Source organism: Ciconia boyciana, chromosome 7, assembly GCF_034638445.1.
Source record: "Ciconia boyciana chromosome 7, ASM3463844v1, whole genome shotgun sequence".
Taxonomy (NCBI): Eukaryota; Metazoa; Chordata; class Aves; order Ciconiiformes; family Ciconiidae; genus Ciconia; species Ciconia boyciana.
Genome location: NC_132940.1, coordinates 54,316,800 through 54,335,224, shown reverse-complemented (window position 1 = coordinate 54,335,224; position 18,425 = coordinate 54,316,800). Strand labels below are relative to the sequence as shown.

Sequence of the window (18,425 nt, the reverse complement as noted above, 5' to 3'; positions counted from 1 at the left end):
TGCTTGCTGTCAGGTGCCCTGGTCCACACCCACACCAGTGATGCTGGCACAGGTTGCTGTATTTTGGCCCATTCATCGCTCAGCTGGGCCCATTTGGAGACAACCTGGGGGGACTTAACCCCTTCTGCACCATGCCAACCAGCTTCATGGCTGCACAGAGCTGTGTGAAATGGATACACCCTGCCTGCCCCGGGGGTGGGAGTGCTGGAGCAGGCCCTGCGAGGCTGGAGGCCAGCTTCCCCAGCAGCCCACAACGGGGATTTGCAGTCGCTGCAGCACCCTGAAGTGCCTACGCACAGCATGCTGACTCCGCACCACGGTAATTCATAGCACAAGATGCACCAGCACCACTCGCTCAGGCTGCAGCAAACCCTGCCCCAACCTCCTGCTCTCAGCAGGACTTGGGAACACCACCAACCAATAAAAGCCTTTCCCAAAAGCGACGTGAGTTCCCTCTAAACAAACGGCCTTCCCTCACCCACCTCTGGAGATCAGTGCATCTCACAACTCTTGTTTAAAAGCCTGCAAGCAATTCCCCAGGATCAGTGCTGCCCACATGTGAGACAACTTCTGTCTGTTCTCAGCCCCTGCGACACAGAGACCAGCAGTCCTGGCAGGCAGGATGCTTTGCAACACACCTGAAAGGGACATGGGTAAGGTGAACTCTCTGAAAATAACGTTTTTTAACTAATTCTAGCTTCCTTAAAATAGAATGAAGTTTAATAGAGTCCTTAAAAAAAGGCAATCCCTTATCACCTACCTACACATCTCCAAGATTATCCCTAGAAAGACTCTCAAGAACAAAATGAAAGGTTTTGTTCAATGAAGCATCTCAGGAATACCAGTGCATTAAAAAATCCACTTATTACACAGCTCTGTAAGTAAGAAAAATGGAAACCAACGCATTTTCCTCCCCATCACTAAAATACCTTGCTCAGTCACAGATCCTTTGGATGAGGCTGGCAGCCCTGGACGGGGAAGTGTTTTCCAGAGCAGCACAGTGCAATGTACCGCAAGTCAGTGCTCTTCCTTTCAGACTATTTCAATGAAACTTTGCAGTTTCTCATCTGCTTCCAAAGAGACAGAGTAACTCAGGACACGGATGCCCCAGAATACATATTAAGCCTTAGAACAAGCAGTGCCTTGGCAAAAACCCGTTTAAAAACAGAGCCTTCTAAGCAAGGGAACCAACAGGCTCTGCTTCAGTCCCTGGGCAGTCACAGCAACACCTTCAGCAAATATTTTGAAGGATATTTTCCAAGCTCTTTCTCTCTGTACCACACTGATCTTTTCTGGGAAGGGATACGGCTGGCTCCATCTTCAAAAGAAGTTGCACCCACAGCCCTGGGCTATGAACTTCAGCACACCTCCCCATCACACCCTCTGGAGTCCAGCCCTGACCTCAAAGAGCTGCCGGTTTAGGCAGTGCCCTACCTGCAATACTCTCATGCAGGATTTGCCCACCCTTTGTTTTTGCAGCAAAGCTGCAGGTAGAAGGCTCTCCGGATTCAAGTGCTCCTGCCTCTGACTTTGAGAGGACACAGCACGGTCTCAGGCTTCTTCCTGCAGGGACACGATGTGAGATCAATGCCACCACTGCAGCTGCTTTGGAAAAACGATGGTGAAAAGCAGCATGTTGGCGTTTAACAACCATTTTTGTGATTTTTCTGATTTTTTTTGTTTAAATTCCATTGCAAAATCCCCATGTGCTGGGAGTGAGAGGAGCACGTGCAAGACCCAGGGTGGCTTTGCACCAAAGAGGAGCAGAGGACCGGGCAACGTGTCTCCATGCAAAGGAAGGAGCGATGCCACTTGGCAAGGTGGCAAGCAAAGGTTTGGCTCTGCTAGGGCAGCCTACCAGCCTCATGCGGGTCAGCAAGCAGCCACATTAGCATCAATTGCCATTTACTGCAGCCACAGCTATTCCCGATGGCCGTGTCGTGTCCAACCCCACTTACACCAGCTCTGTGCTGCAGTACCCACACTCACAACACTACAAATAGCTCGGACACGCACATGGCAGAGAGCGACTGCACACAGCGTGCTATCGCCCTGAACAAAGCCGGTGATGGGAGAGAAGCAGCAGAGCACCTCGCACCGCTCCCTGGTGCCAACAGCGTCTCCAAAACATGTTTCTGATCTGCTACCAAATTTTAATTCTATACCCTAAGTATGCAATTTGCTATAGTGGAAACAAGATTTTTTTAAAGGTGGAAATGTGAGTTTGGCTTTGGACCTAAATCCCAGTTTTCAAGCACTGAATGCATCTCCCATAGGAGCCCCTGTCATTCAGCACATTCAGGGAAACTGTTCACTGCTCAAATCTGATGTTAAAGCCTTGGAATGAAACTCTCGGGACAAAGGTACGCTTTGGTGCTAGACAGTCCATTTCTGACAACGTCACTTCATGTTCTGCTCCTTCAGGTGTTTTCTGCCACCTCCCAGATGTTCCTCCCACCCTTAATAAAACCTTTAGTGCTACAAAGACAGAAATTTCTCCTGCTTGTGGCTACCCCACATTTAAAACCTCCTGGCTGCCCTGGTGCTAATGACATTCTCCCAGGCAGCCCATCTGCAAACTCTGCCTGACCTGAGAACCAGCATCAGGGCAGGGAGCGGAGGGTGGTGGCAGCTGTCGCCTCCGCAGTGTGAGGGAACACGTTCCTCAGCATGACAGCATGGTCAGCGTGCTGTCCTGCACCCTATCTGCTTCCCATCTCAGCATGAGCATAACTCAGCCTTTCATCCAATCCTGAAAGAACATGTTTTTCTCCTCTTTTTTTTTTTTTTAAGTGAACAAGAAGCTACAAGTGAGTATTTGGCCTTCACAACCGATGGGCTGCAGCCAAACGCTGCCATATGTTCCAGCTAATACACGTGGGCTTTGCTTCCCATCCAAGGAAGGTAAAAAAGGACGTTTATGAGCCGGGATTCAGCAGGAGCGTGTGGGAAGGAAGGGGTGGGGAGGGGATGCTATTTTTGTTGCTATAATTATTCGGTGGCCAAATCCCTGACCCTTGACGTCAGCTCTGGAGGGTCTGTTTAACTGACCAGTTGTCATGGGAAGGAGGAGGACTGGTTGGGAGGCACAGACTGACAAGGAACAGCTCTTTGCTGCCTGAACCCACACACAGGCAGACCCCCTGCCTTCATTAGTCATCACCAGCTCACGGCCAAGAAATAAAAATGTCAGTACCTTATTGCCGATACATTGGCTGGAAACAACAGCATCCAGGGAACTTCGCGCCCTCCTCCCTGCCATCAGTTACTGTTAAAAAGCACGGGCCAAATCCTGATCTCAGTTTCCCCAGTGTAAAGGCAGAGAAACTCCACAGCCCTCAGCTGGGTCACCCTGGGTTCACATTGATGTATCCAAACTCAGCCCGGCCTCGGTCCAGACTACACACATGGAAATACGCCATGTGCGGAGTACAGGGGTCCCTACTCCTCAGGAACAAACCCAACCACAATGACTAATTCATACCACCTCCAAAGGAAAAAACTAAGATAAATAACCCCTGAATCCCTTGCTCCAGATGTCAAGCCCTGCCTTGAGCCCTGAGTCCTGCTAGCAAGGCTCCTGCAACGCTCAGGAGATTGGCAGCAAATGGCTCAGCTACTGACACAATGGTTTCTCATTACTGCCCACACCATCCACGATGAAATCACCAGTTGTACAAGGAAATGGGAATAATCCTGTTGAAACCTCAGGCACAGCTAGTGAGTACTGGACAGAAGTTTGCTTAGCAGGGCTAAATTGCATTGCTCATTCACATGCAGTTCATTATCAGCTACCATTAGTTATTCCTGTGGCCAAGGACAACAAAAGGACTCGGCAGAAGCCAGAGCAGAGCTCACTAGGGCGAATGGATGAGAATTAACAGGCAGCGCAAAAAGCCATTTAACAAATCCCAGCACAATGCAGCACATGGACAGGCCAGTTCAGCAGCAAGGCTCTGCCAAGGAGCAGCCAGCGGAGGAAGCTGTCATGAGATGAATGATGAGCAAGGTGCAAAAAACCACAGAAAACTAAGGAGATAAAAGAACAGGGAAGGGGCAGGTTCCCAGGTTACAGCACAGCAGCGGGAGTCTGTTCTCCAAAGCCAATGGGCTCTCCTGCACTATTGGTGCCCAGTTTTTCCCGAGTTGGAATGTTAACCTAGCTCATGCATTGGGATGCCTTTAGATCAAGGCCTCAAAAGATCCAGTGAAACCATGTGAGTCACAGTACTGTCTTCTCCATCATCCAAGCCACGGCACCAGGGATTTTCAAGAAATAAGAGGAATCCAGGCTTACCTTTTTTTCTCCAAAGGATGAGAAATTTTGCAGGCTGGGACCTGCTGCCAGTATATTTTGGAGCCCTGGCACGACTGTATAGCTATGAGGTAGAAAGAGGAACTTGGCAAGACAAAAAGTAGCCCTGGCCATCAAATGGCTGATTACTAGCCTGTATGCAATGGGCTTAGTGGTTCTAAGACCAGTTTGTGCTAACTGGTTGTGTCCTGATTCACAGTGGTGCTGAGCAGGGCTGTGCTGATTTACTATCAGTTGAAGTGATGTGGAAATCTGCAAACACTATAGTTTTGCTTTTGGATTTGCTCTATTAAAAAAAACCAAAACAAACAAACAAAAAAAAAACCAGCAGAAAGTCACTGCAACCATCTAGTCTAACTTTTAGTGCAACACTAGCCTGGAGTCAAGTCCAAAAAGTCAAGACTGAGTCTCCTGTGAAGACAGTGAGGGAGTCCAGTGTAATTCTTAGTACATTGGTTTCAACTGCTATCTCACCTTCACCACAAAAACATGCGCATTTGCTCATGTCAGTATTGAGCCACTGGGGCACCTCTTTCCCTCTCTGATAATACTTTCAACTCAAAATGAAACATTTCATTTGAAGTGGTCAGCAAGAACAGGGGCAGGGGCAGTTGGGTCAGTGTCCTGGGTTTAGGGCAGGATATTTAGTTCTGCCCTAAACCCGGGACACTGACCCAACCATCAAGACTCAGAGTTTTCCATCCCATAAACTGAGTTTATTTTTGTCTACATAATTTTAACTTTCTGAGCACTAACATTTACCCTCTGGTGAAGACTAGGAATGCTCTCTCAGAAAATCTAAATAAAGAGACGTTCCAAGAGATTAGTTCTGGGATCTATTTACTTAGCCAGTATCTGAGTAATAGCAATTCTCAAGATTAAAGATAAATAAACACCACTAATAGTAATAATCCAAATAGTAATTATTATCTGATAGCTCTACTATAGGTCTTTGTCTGAGATGTGTCATATAAATCCTACAAAAACAAGACCAACTGGCCAGGCAAACCTCGCAGGACAGGTGGTGGCTGTGGTGAGAAATAGCCTCAGTAGTCTGCTCCCGCAAAGACTTTGTATTAGCGTGATTTTGCACATTATTCTGTGTCACTATCCATGAGACGCCATAAATGAAATCACCACCTTTCTGCCAAAGGCTGCGTTTCACCCCAGGACAGGACACCGTTATCTGCTTAAGTCCATGCAGCATTACAGAATGGAGGAAAATGGAACAAAACGTTTATGGAAAATATCAGCCCTTGAGTGAAACAAACCAAATTCCCAAAGCAGCTACATTAGTGTGAATCCAGAGTTACTTCATGATCCCTAGGTAGGTGATCTAGATGCCTGTCAAGGAGACAAAAGACTCTGGCCCAGCGCAACAGCGCAGAGATGGGCAGCAGCGAGTAGTTACTCGAGATGGAAAGAATTTGGTGGAGATGTCTTCACAACCATCCTGAGGCTTGCTACAGGTGCTCAGAGACAGATGCCCAAGTGTAGCTGGTAGCAGAAGAGAGAACGATCAGTTTGGAGTGGTTAGAGGTCTAGGTTTGTTTGTTTTGTTTTTTCTCTCTTTCTCCTCCCTTGAGTTTGGATTCCCATAAATAGGGAGTTTTCAAAGGCAGACCTGAAGTAGGGCAATAATCTGTATCACAAAGGTTTCTGAGAGTTTGGGCTCCCACTATGTTTCCTTTTTTTTCTCCTATGGTCTTTTATCAAGTTATTATTGTGTCTGTATTGCATTTCAGACATCTTGGTGGCATTGGTGAGCAGGAGAGCATGGTGCGACCCAAGGACACACTCACAGCAGTGCCTCCAGCACTGCTCCATCAGCTGCAGCTTGGAAGACCCAGCAGAGAAGATAACGGCGCAAAGTCAATGTTTTCCCCAAACAAGACCACTAGAAAGATTAAGCTGCCCCTATAAAGTCTGTATGACCAGAAAAAGATTTTTTTAAAAAGAAACAACTTTCAAGAACAAATAAACAGCCTCTCCTACAACACGAAAAACCTAAACATTGTTGGTTTATGCTTGCAACACATGAAATCGTGATGATAATGGAACTGAAGCACAACTCAGACACAGCAAGGGGGAACTCAAGACAAAGACAGAAGAAGAAGACCGAGTTGGACTCTTGCACTTTTTATTCTACTTAAAATCTCACATTACTAAGACAGGAGCAATGTCCTATGCACCAGAGATTTGTTTTATTTATTGTTTTAAATGCAAGCACAGACCAAAAGGCATTTCCTCATCTAGAGCCGAGGCTGGTGGTTACAGACTACATACGTTTGATTCCTGCCGTACTTCACCAATATGCAGCAGGGCATGCAGGCAAGTGGAAAAATGAGACCATTGCAAGTCAGCATTTACAAAATGGGAGCAAGCGCTCAGGAGCAGCACACCAATACACAGAGAAAATGAAACTGGCTATAGCAATCACTCAGCAAACAGATCAGGGAATGCCGTGGCTGGGAACAAGGTGAGATGAGGGAAAGAGACCTTGAGGGATGGGTTAGCAGGGTAGAAGAGAGGCAAGACCTGTTTTTGTAATTAATACAGCGATCAACTTTTCCAGGTTACTTGTTATTTTTGGACCAGACTGACTTGCAGGAGTCAGCACCAGGACTGGAAGCGGTGCTCTGTCACAGGGTTCATGGCAGACCATCCGCAGCAAGCTCCAACACGGCTATGGAGTCAGCAGCTCACGGCCAGCAAAGGCTCGCATGGTGTACATTGTCTCCTCCTTCTCCACTTGCTCAAAGAGCTAGAAAACCCCCAAAAAGGGCAGGTTAGTAACATCATGGCCTGCAGGCTAGGTTTTAACAGAAACAAGATGACTAAGGCAGCAAAGCAAGGAGGACATGACTAATAAAATATCTAAGACAGCAAAGAGATCCCCCCACACCCACCTGCCAAGCCTAGAGGGTATTTCACTGACAAAGACCAAGCAGCCAGCACACCGCAGAGAGCCACCAGCATGAGGCAAACTGCCCTTCTGCCCATGAGACATGACATCAGAAACCCACTGAAGGACCTTTTCTCTGTGGGCTGGAGAGACCACTACATGCACTACAAGAGTTAAATGCCATGTTCTCATCTCTGTTTCCACATCTTCTCACAACCCGTCCCACTCTAACTGCCTCAGCTAGCTGTACCCAGTATATTTCTAAATTACCTGAAAACATCAGCTATCCTAGGAAAAGGAGTCTTCCTTCTTACAATACATATTTGGAAGCTGCAAAGAAGACTTGTGAGCACATTTGGACTTGGGCTGCTTGTTCAAAGCAATGTGTCTACAGTCTCTGTAGAGACTGCAGTCAACCTCAGAGGCCTGATCCAGAGCCCAAAGTCTATAGAAACCTTCAGCTGAATCCACAAGCTGTCCCAGTCCTGCAGTGCACCACAGCCTCCCCTGATATCGTGCTAGAGTTACCAAAAACACTCTCAGATCACATCCATGAAACAGAACAGTGGTTTTCAGACGGCTACTGTTTGTATTTCAGAAAAGCACAGAGGAAAAAAATAAAATTAGGAAATAATTTAGGGAACTGATAGAGTGACATGGGTTTAGAGGCTGATGGGACATCTTCTCACAAAGGGATACCATCAGTATGTAACCTAACCACATCATCACCTCCCTGCACCTCTACTGTGCTCTGTGCAGGAGTATCTCAAGCATCTGCTCAGAAGCAGGAGCAACGCAGCCCAAGGCAGCCACTGCTATGGCCCAGTATGCAGCGAAGAAAGTCACAAACCTCCAATTCTAACATCAGTTTTCCACCAATTCACTGCAGAGCCTAATTCACATGACCACAGCTGGGCCACACTGTGCTGGCACTTGCTCTGCAGTGAGAGACGGGAGGCAGCGGGAGATCCCAGCTGGGTGGCAGGACAGGGTGGCTCCGCTGCCGCAAAAGTGGCAGAGGCACACAGGGTGCTGGCCAACATTTGGCCTGTGCATCTGTCCAGCAGGACTGAAAGCCTTTGCTTTTCATACCCCACAGGAGTGTTGCAAGGATTAGCTCATGTTTATTCAGCACCATTTTTCAAAGCACTGCACAAGAGCCAAACCCTTCGATTTTTTTAATCTGTTCCTTGCTCTGTCACTCCCTCCCAAAGGGAGGTGTTTCTCCCCTCCTGAGAAACAAACAAGTGCAAGGTCAGCAGGAGTGGGAGGTGGGAAGCACATTCCAGGCTGCTTCTCCTCTCTCAAACCACAAATGCCACCAACCTCTGCGGTCCGTCCAGCCCGGCACCCCACACAAATGCCAGCATCCAGGCCTCCCCACGCAGCCCAGGGAGGGGCCAGATAGGATACACAGCAGGATGTTTAACCTCATCTCATTTCCTTTTTGGTTTCAAGGAGCGAAACAGGGGAGGCACACAGCTGCCCCCGGAGCCGTGCAGCCTGCCCATGCACTCATGGCAAGGCAGGGAAGAGGGTCTGCACAAATCCCGCTTTGCAGCTCCCCTTCTCAGACGAAAAGCTGAGCAGATGCTGCAGCCGAGGTCTCCCTGGAGGGTGTGTGTGCTGATGCATCCCAACCCTCAGGGAAGATGCCAAAGCCTTGGCACTCAGCCGTGGCACGAGGGCATGGTTCACATCCGAGTGTATGTAAGTGCTAGACATCAGACCTCATGCTTTGTGCAAGTGCAGGCAAATCCAATGTGAGGCATTTTCTTCTGCACCCAGACTTGTTGAGCCAGATCAAAAGAGCAATCCTGGGAACAGAGCTCACGCACAGGCAGCAGCAGGGCAAGGATGTGGACAAACCACTGCAGGTTGCTCTGTGGGACAAAGCTGATCAGAGTGCTGCTTAGAAAACCCAAGAGCATCAGACAGGGTTAAAGAAAAAGGTATTAAAAAGGTAAATAGCTCTATTCAAAGAGTACCTTCCCTTGGCTACAGTGCCCGAAACCTGGGCATCCATGCAGATAGCAAGAACATCTGCTACTCCATCAGAGAGCAGGACAAATCAAAGTGTTAGCATGCATATAAAATCTCCAGACGTTGCAAAAGCAAATGAAGATGAGTCACACGTAACAAAAAAGTCTGTTTTCACCACATTCCTTTGATAAGTTTACAATGCATTTTTAAATGAGGAAAATAAAAAACCTCAGACCCAGCAGAAGCAGAAACAGGAGAACAGACCATATTCCCAAATCATCTGGATTTTTGTATATCAATTTTACTGAAATGGGAGACAAAAAACCCATTCCCTAATTCTGAGGAAAGTTTTTCAATGAGCTTGATGTGAGCAAACCTTTGGGACTCTGGGAAAGCCTTTGAATTCAGAAGAAGAAATCACTTCTTAGTTTTTTAGGATGGCAAATTTAGTGTCAATTCCCACAGATGGTGACATTACACAGAGCATCCTTCAAGGTAAGGACCGCAGGAAAATTCTGCCAGCTTCACTGGGATTGCATATGAGCCAACTATAGTCCCAGTACACTCCCAGGATTTCTTTCAGGAACTCTATGCAGCACATGGACATGAGAGTTTAAGCCAATGCAGTTCTAGTCCCTGACTTATAAAAATGACCTTAAGGCAATGACAGAAAAGGAAGTGCAGAAAAAGCAACATAGCTATTATTTTCCAAAAGGTTTTAAAATGCAGTAGCTGATTTGCCTCCTTGTTCTGCTGCTGTGTAGGCACTGCACCACAGGCACTGGCACTGCCTAGGACAGATGTTTGCTTCTCCAACTGGAAATGGATTTCAGCAGAATCACCCTCCCTGTGCTCCGCTGTGCGGGTCTTCACCCATTAAGTTGCCTATAGCAACTAAAAGGTTATGAATGTGCTCAAATAAAGCAGAATTCCAGAGGGAAATGTTCCAGAAATGTTTTAAACATTCAGCTTGGCATGAAATAAAATTCCCACAGTTTCTGTCCTTACTAGTCATGAACAGGAAGACTCACTACAGGTACCTGGCTTGACAGAGCACAAGTCTTGAACTAAAAGAAAAATACCATCAACTATTCTGGCATGGGTTGGTTTTTTTTTCCCTTCTTCTTCTTTTTGGCAAGGAAGTTCAAAGAATAACACCATTTTCCTCAGAAAAGGTAACAGCTACTGGGCTGTTAGTTAGGCAGAAGTTACTGGGATAAGAGGATGATACCCAAGATGTCAGTGGCTGCTAAATACTGACTGTCCAGTGTTATGCAAAGTATTTCATATCACACAACAGGATAAAGACCATCGGATCCCAGTAGCAGAGGTTGTACACCTCCCAGCTTTGCGCACACTCCCAGCTCCTGGAACACAGCATCAGCTCAGTTTGCCTAGCAGAGGGCATCGGGGTGTTACCGGGGGCGGGGGGTGTCTGGGGGCTTTTCTCTGCAAACTCTCCACCGAAGACAGATCATTTTCAGAATTACGCTATCTTACACTACAAGACGACAGAAACATCCCTCCCCCAAAACAAAAAACAGAACAGGAAAAGCACAGGTAAGCCAAGGCTGGGCAGAGTCCGAGCTGCTATCCAGGATGCTCCGTGTCGGGAACAGGCCACGGCCGCTGACCGTACGCGTCAGTGAGAATGGAGGGGGGGACCATGCCTGGGCGGCTAGAGAGAGACGGAAGGGGGGACCACAGCTGGGATGTTTCGGGAGGGCGGAAGAGAGGACAACCTTTTGGAGGGGGCGGCTGGGAGGAGGGGGCGGCTGGGAGGCGGGGGCGGGGGACAGCCCTGCCCGGGGGGGCGGGCGGTGCCTACCTGGATGTAGGCGCGCTGCAGGTAGCTGTAGGGCACCCTGCGCTGGAAGTCGGCGCGCACCTCCTCGGCGGCGCGGTGGCGGGAGGCGGCTCCCAGGCGCGGCTCCTCGCAGCGCCGCACGCAGCCGGCGCGCCGCAGCACCGAGCCGAAGAAGGGCAGGTCCCCGCCGGCGCCCGGACCCGGCGCCGCCAACCGCACCTGCCCGCGGCAGCGCCGGCGGCACCGCAACCGCGCGGCCCGCAGCTCCCGCCGGCTGCGCAGCGCCCGCTCCAGGCACCGCGCCGCGCCCGCGAAGTCGCCGCCGTAGTACGCCTCCACGCCGCTGGCGTACAGCGCGTCGAAGGGCTCCAGCGGGCCGCCGTCCCCCGCGCACCCGCCGCCCGCCCGGCACGCCGCCGGCGGCAGCAGCGGCAGCAGCAGCAGCAGTGCCCCCCAGGGCCAGCGCCCGGATGCCATGCCCGCCGCACCGGCGGTCCGTGCGATGGGCCCCGGTGCGGTGGGGTCCGGGGGGCCCCGGTGCGCAACGGGGGTCCGAGCACCGGTGTGCGATGGGGCCCGGAGGCGGGCTGCAATAGGGGCGGTGCGGTGGAGTCCGCCGCGGTGGAGTCCGGGGGTCCGTGCGACGGACCTCGGTGCAGCGGGGTCCGGCGGCCGTGCGAGGGGCTCCGCCGCGGCTCTGCCCTAGGCGGTGGCGGTGCCGCGGCGCGGCTCCCTGCACGCCCGGCCCTGTGCCGCCCTCCCGCGCCGCCGGCACCTCTTAAAGGGCCCCGCGCCGCCCGCCCCGCCCGGCCCGGCCCGGCCCCGGCCCCGGCCCCCCCGCAGCGAGGTGGCGGCTCGGGGGGGCGGGGGGCGCAACCAGCGGCCGGGAGCCGCTCGGAGCATCCCCGCTCCAGGACTCGCCCCGTGGCTGCAGGGATTTTTAAATGACGTCGTGAAATCTAAGTTGCCCCGGGGTGATTGAAAGGGCAGCAGCAGCCTTTCCTCCCTCTTTTCCCTGCCGTGCCCGCGCCTCCTCCTGCTTCCCCACATCCCCGGGGCCGGCGCCGTTACTCGCAGGATGCTTTTTTTGCCCCTCTGCGAGGCTGGTGCTCGGAGCCGTTTTTCGCTGGGTTCTCCATCCCTAGCCCCTCTTGCCCCGACAGCCCCCCGCCGCTGGGAATTCCGCAAATAAATCATGTGGGATGGGCACAGTGAGTGGCTGGTGAAGCCTTTTCAGCTCCCAGCTGTGTGTTTGTCTCGCTTCTTCCAAGGTTTCTCTCTTCCAATGCTGCAAAGCCCTGCCCTGCCAAAAATGTTACTCATTTTTTTCATTAATTTTCAGGCATTCTTGTGACGAGACATTTGGCAATGCAGCCTAGTGACACACGAAAAAAAAATCTTAGTTGGCATTTTAAATAATCTCAGTGTTGAACACCTGTCAGCAAGAACTTTTTCATATTAATACAGTTAATTTCGCTGAAATCAGCTCTTCCTGAGTGAGAGAGAATGGGCAAATCCTGGATCCCATTAGATGCTTTACTGTGAGCCGTTCTGGGCTCGAGTACTCCAAAGTCTGTGCATACAGCACTGTGCTCAGTAGGGTCTCTCACCAGGGATTGTGGCCTTAGTTATTTCAGACATTTCAGGAATATCTCTGTAACTGTTGGCTATCTTTTCATAGACTAAAATAGCTGGAAATGGGAGATGCTTGAAACCCATTTGGTCCAGATTTTGTTATTGCATCAAGCCAGATGTTCCTCGCGGTCATGTGGGGCTTTCCCTCTGCTGCTCTAGTGGCTTTCATCAAATTGTTTCTCGTTTATGCTGCTGTGTCCAGGATCCGAAACAGGGCTCAGCACCCTCTCTTTGGGCAAGTGATCAGATTATGGAGTCCAGTTTATGACAGTTTCACGTAAGAGAAGTTTTTTCCCACATGTCTGGAGATTTACTAGAGTTCTTGGTGAAGAGTTTTCCCATCTGGCAAAGATTTCATAACAATCTTCCCTGTTGCTTTCTTGCAAATTGGCACAAAATATTTTAAAGGTTTGGGTGTCCCTCCATCCTCCTGCCCTGCCAGACTGGCATGCTGAGGAGGGCACTCACAACAGAGGAACCAAACACACTGAAGGGAGATCTCCAGCGGGAGAGGTACGTGCGGTAACCACTTGCCCATGCGATACGAGTTCTCAGGTCCCAATAAAGCCTTTTGCAAGGGAAGGGTTATCAGCACTCCTGGGGAACAGAGGCAATGTTATGAGAGGGCTAATTCAACCTTCTCAATGGTCAATTGAGGATTTGCTGCCTAGAGTGACTGGATTTGTGCCACTAGTGACTGCACAAGTTTAGGGTGGGAGTCAGCTCTGCCACAAATCACAGTGATAAAGCACCCGGCTCCTTGGGTGCACTTTCTGAAGGGTGCACCTCAGTTGATATATTTGCAGAAGTACTGTATGTAATTCCACATTGTTTCCAAGTCAGCAACATCTCTGCGTGTGCAGTGATAACATCGAGGCCCTGCGTAGGAAGGAATGCAGAAAGTACATGAATGACTGGAAAGAGAATGAAGTCAAACAAAATGTTTTATTTCAGAGAGCTGCATTTTCTGATCCAGTGTTTCTTTCATTAAAAATCCTTTTTGAAACAGTAAAGAAAAGGTTTTTGGTTCTGACACCCTGCAGCCCAATTCTGCTGCACTTCCTCCAGGGGTTTCTCTGTTGGCACCCACTCACTCTGGGACCAGACTGCCACTACCTCCGCTTTGCAGTCCTCCTGCCTAGGGTCATGCTTTCCCTCACCTTGATGGTTCACGGCTACCTAATTGCAGCAAAGAGCTCAAAAAGAGTTGCCACATACAAGGCACGCAATCCAGGGCGTCTCTGGGTCATTCCAGTGCAGTTGCTTGAGCAACCACCCTTCTTTCTATGCCCCTGCTCACTGCCTAAATGCAAAGGCAACCACCAGATGGAAAGAAGTTTGCTGGTCCTCTGATTGGGGGTCTTGTTCTTGCAGAAGATCTGAACTATAGCTATAATTCAGCAACGCAGCTGCTACAGCCAACAGCATGGTAGGCAAGGTAGGCTTGCCTTTATTAGAGTTGGAAAGGAGCTGGGTTATAAGCCTTGCATGTATAAAGGCAGGATTTCACCCAGCAGAGCAATTACTAGTTTAGGATATTACAACTCTGAATCAGGCCCCAAGATGCCTGAGATATCCCTCATGCCTCTAATGAAAGGAATAATTCTAAAAATGTAACAACTCCGTCCGTGTTCAGATGTTGATCCTGGCCCCTGTGCAGTTGTTTTGAAAGACCTTTTCCTACGTAAATAGATTCATCTGAAGCTTTTTTTTTTTTTCTTGAGGAAAACTCTATGTGGGTCAAACCACTGATGATTTGGCAACAAGATAAGAGCAAATTTTAGAATGCCTTTCAAAATGGCTTTTCAACATGCACTTTACAAGCATACTTAAGTTTCAAGCCCTCTCTGTTTCATTTGTAGGCTTGCCTTTGTATTTAATGCATGGACAAACTTTATAATTCCCAAATCAAACACAGATGACCTCTTCAGCCTTGTGCCTTAGTGAGAGAGAGAGCTTTGAATCACATGGAAAAGTGCAACATACCCTCACTTAAGGGCCTTGCTCCTTGTTCATGTACAGAAGTACAGGTTTATTGATTATATCAAAACCATGACTGAAGTACTTCATTATTTAGATCTGAATCCAGATCTGAATTCTGTAGAATATCTCCATCTACCCATCACCTTTTTTGTTCAAGGAGGGGTGGGAGTGATTGTGAATGTCTGTGAATGACAGGATATGAATACCAAATAAATAGATGTGCTGCAATAATAACTCTTGGTCATGTTTTGGGACCCTCCTAGGAAAAATCCATCATCAGAGTCACATAAAACTAGTCTAGGCTCAGAAGGGATGAAAGGATGAGTGACCAAGGAGGAATTTTCTCTGTAAATTACTATTCTTGTTATAGCAAGATGTAGCACATTGCGACAGAGCAGGATATGGATGGAGAGAATACAAGGTGCATGCTGGGGATGCCACCCCATCTGCTTCAGGTTGTACCTGTCATTTCTTTGCTGCTGACTTACAAATCACAGAATCACGGAATCGTATACGTTGGAAAGGACCTTTAAGATCATCAAGTCCAACTGTAAACCTAACACTGCCAAGTCCACCACTAAACCATGAACCTAAGCACCACATCTACACATCTTTTAAATACCCCCAGGGGTGGTGACTCAACCACTTCCCTGAGCAGCCTGGTCCAATGCTTGACAACCCTTTCGGTGAAGACATTTTTCCTAATATCCAGTCTAAACCTCCCCTGGTGCAACTTGAGGCCATTTCCTCTTGTCCTATTGCTTGTTACCTGGGAGAGGAGACCGACATCCACCTCACTAAAACCTCCTTTCAGGTAGTTGTAGAGAGCAATAAGGTCTCCCCTCAGCCTCCTTTTCTCCAGGCTAAACAACCCCAGCTGCCTCAGCTGCTCCTCATCAGACTTGTGCTCTAGACCCTTCACCAGCTTCGTTGCTCTTCTTTGGACACGCAAATCTGCTTCCCCACAGCTGTTCCACTGTACGTTTGAGCCTGTCTCTGACACATCACTCCGGATGGGTTGCTGATGACTTGAGGTCAGCACAGGTGAACAGGATGTCTTTAATTTTTCTTCCTAAACCTTTTCAGTTTTACTTCCTTCTAGCAATATTTCTGTAGGCTCAGGACCTGGGAGCAGCTGACTATCATTTTCTCCCAGACAGACATCTGACCTGTGATCAAACGCTGTGTGTTCTTCCATAATCTACAATCACAAGAACCTGGGATGTCCTCTGTCCTAGCAGACCTCTATCCTGACATTTCTTCAAGGCATGTCCATCTCATATCTTTTTTTATTACTTCCTCTTGACATCTGCTGAGACATTACCTCTGCAGATGGACTGCAAAATGATTGCCAGCAAAGCTTTGCTTACAATGTTGCTCTGAGTGCATCACCCACTTGCATATCCTTCCTCACACACGCTGTCAAGGTCATCTCATATCCTCCTTTGCAGCATCCAGTAAAGTTGACTTGGCCCAGGCAGAAGACATGTGCTTGTCCACACCTCTCTCTGCTACACTCCATTATTAATATCAGCCTTGACAGCTCATTCTTTTCTTTGTCCTGGTCTGGCCTGTCTCTCTGCTTCGTTTCATGGGACTTATTGTATCTCTGCCTGTTTTGGACAAGGTTTTGTGCTCTAGAATTTGCCATCACTTCTTTTCTGCAGTACAAATCAAAACTAACTCCCCAAAGCCATCTCTGCAATGATCCCTCCATTGTGCCTCTCAAGGCTTTGAACATGTGCTTTAGTTTGCAGGTGTTTTGTGATACACAGAAACCCCTGTGCTAGATCTGTTATAAAAACCTTAATACAAGAGCATAGACGAGTAGAACAAAAGGCTCACTGTTGACACTCAGCAGAGAAATACAATCATATAAATCACATAAGCAGAAGATTCTTGTGTCTTCCCATGTGTAGGCAACAGTGTAACCTTATTAAATTTCAAGTGCCTGTACACTTAGCTTACTTGGAAACTTGGACTGCACTTTACTGCCGTTATAAATTAAAAACCAGTAAAAACAAAGTTCAAAAAGTACAAAATACACAACCACAGGCACACTGGTGTCTTGGAAGCATTGGCCACATGCCTGTATCTTTGAGCTTGGGTTTAAAATACCTCCATGGCCTATATTATTTAAGATGACAACAATTAATAACACTAAGGAATTATTATACTGTGCTCTACGTAGCACTTTTCCTACACTGACAGCACAAAAAGTTTTACATGTTTGGAGAGAGTTGCTGTTATGAACAGGAAGGTACCTATAAATGATATAAACTGAGAAAATTTAATCATAGACTCATATGACACAGTTATTTTCAATGCATCGTCCAGAGTTAATGAGACGTGTGAATGGTTTCATTGTGTAACTGTCTGAACTTTAGCTATAAGCTATGGCAGTTTCAGTTTCGGAGGGTGAACAGGGTCCAATTCATGACTGCTGTAATTGGACCCAAGTCGGAGACTTTGCCAAAATGATGGGTCAAGTGTGGAGCGTGTGCACACACAGCCGGAGTCTGGCTGTAGCTCTAGGAGGTCCCACACCGAGTGAATGGATGGTGATGGGACAGGCTAGATGAAGTGCCCTGTTTGAGTAAGGTTTGAAGGACATGAAATTCATCTAGGAGGAATAGAGCCACAGGTGACGCTTCTTTCCAACATGACTACAGTACCCTGTGGTGGTGTGTGAAGGGAGAAGACACAGGGGATGGAGGAGACATGCCACACATAGCAAACCTCCTCTTCTGCCCAAGATGAGGATGTTGGTGGAGATGAGAGTGTGTGGATGGAGTGGCCCAGGCTGCTGTGCGGCTGGTGTGGATGTTTGTTGACTCACCACCTCTCCAGGGAAGAGCTCCCCATGAAAACCATGACCATGAAAACCTTTGGGGTAAACATCTGGTGGATTTGACTCCCAGGTTTCCTTGTGCTGGCAGCTCTGCTGCCTGCCACAGGGCTGTTCATGCTGAAAATGTGAGGACCGAGCTGCTGTTGAGCAACATGGGAGAATCACAGTTTGTGAAAGTGAGGTGTGGCCACTGAAATGGGACAATAGGGAAAATATTCAAGGACCCCTCAAGAGCTGTCTGAAGCAGTTTGTATCTTTTAGTGGAAATGTCAAATGAACCCCCATTAAAATCATTATAACTACCCCCAAACCCAGTGTGGCCGTATTTTCCTCTGCATGACCTCGTGCTTATTTTTCCTACGCATTAACTCATAATCTGGGCACCTTGATGCATTTATTATTTTTGTCATTCCCTTTATCAGTTCTTGTGTGGTCTCAAAATATCATTCAGCACTTAGAAAACATTTAAAAATAAGATTATATGAAAGCCACAAGGCTGCTGAGCCAGCTCAGGTACATCCCATCCCCAAAACGTAACCTGCAAACAGCAAGGTTTTATCCACAGACCTTTCTCCCGATGTTGCCCAGCAGTGAGAGACTGGGTCTCCAAGAGTAAGTATTTCCTTTCCCTGCAGAGCTCTCCACGTGAGCCAGAGCCCAACTTATTGTGGAAAGAAAGAAGGAAACGTCAGGCAGAGGGAAGAGGCCCTCTAGGAGGGCAACCCAAAGGGAGAGAAAGGAGACTTGTCACAGGGGAAAACCCAACATCCTGCCTGTGAAATCAGAAGAGGGGAGAGGGGTGCAGGGGAAGCCCAAGAGGCAGAGAAAGTCCACTGAGGAAATGAAAAACAAATTTGGCAATGGTAGGACACACACTGTGGAGAAGAGCTCCGTGGAAGAGGCACGGCTGAGCGCCAGCAGTGATAACTGGGTGCAGCCCTTGGTG

The 18,425-nt window shown here is 48.6% G+C and overlaps 1 protein-coding gene across 1 annotated transcript in view; it reads right to left on the bottom strand.

The window, feature by feature from the left end:
- P3H2 (prolyl 3-hydroxylase 2) overlaps positions 1-11,774 on the bottom strand; it is a 76,404-nt gene extending 64,630 nt beyond the window's left edge. Inside the window, exon 1 of the mRNA XM_072867007.1 lies at positions 11,032-11,774. Coding sequence (XP_072723108.1) covers positions 11,032-11,487 — 456 coding nt within the window. The 5' untranslated portion in view covers positions 11,488-11,774. The remainder of the gene's footprint in view (positions 1-11,031) is intronic.
- Between the last annotated feature and the right edge of the window lie 6,651 nt (positions 11,775-18,425).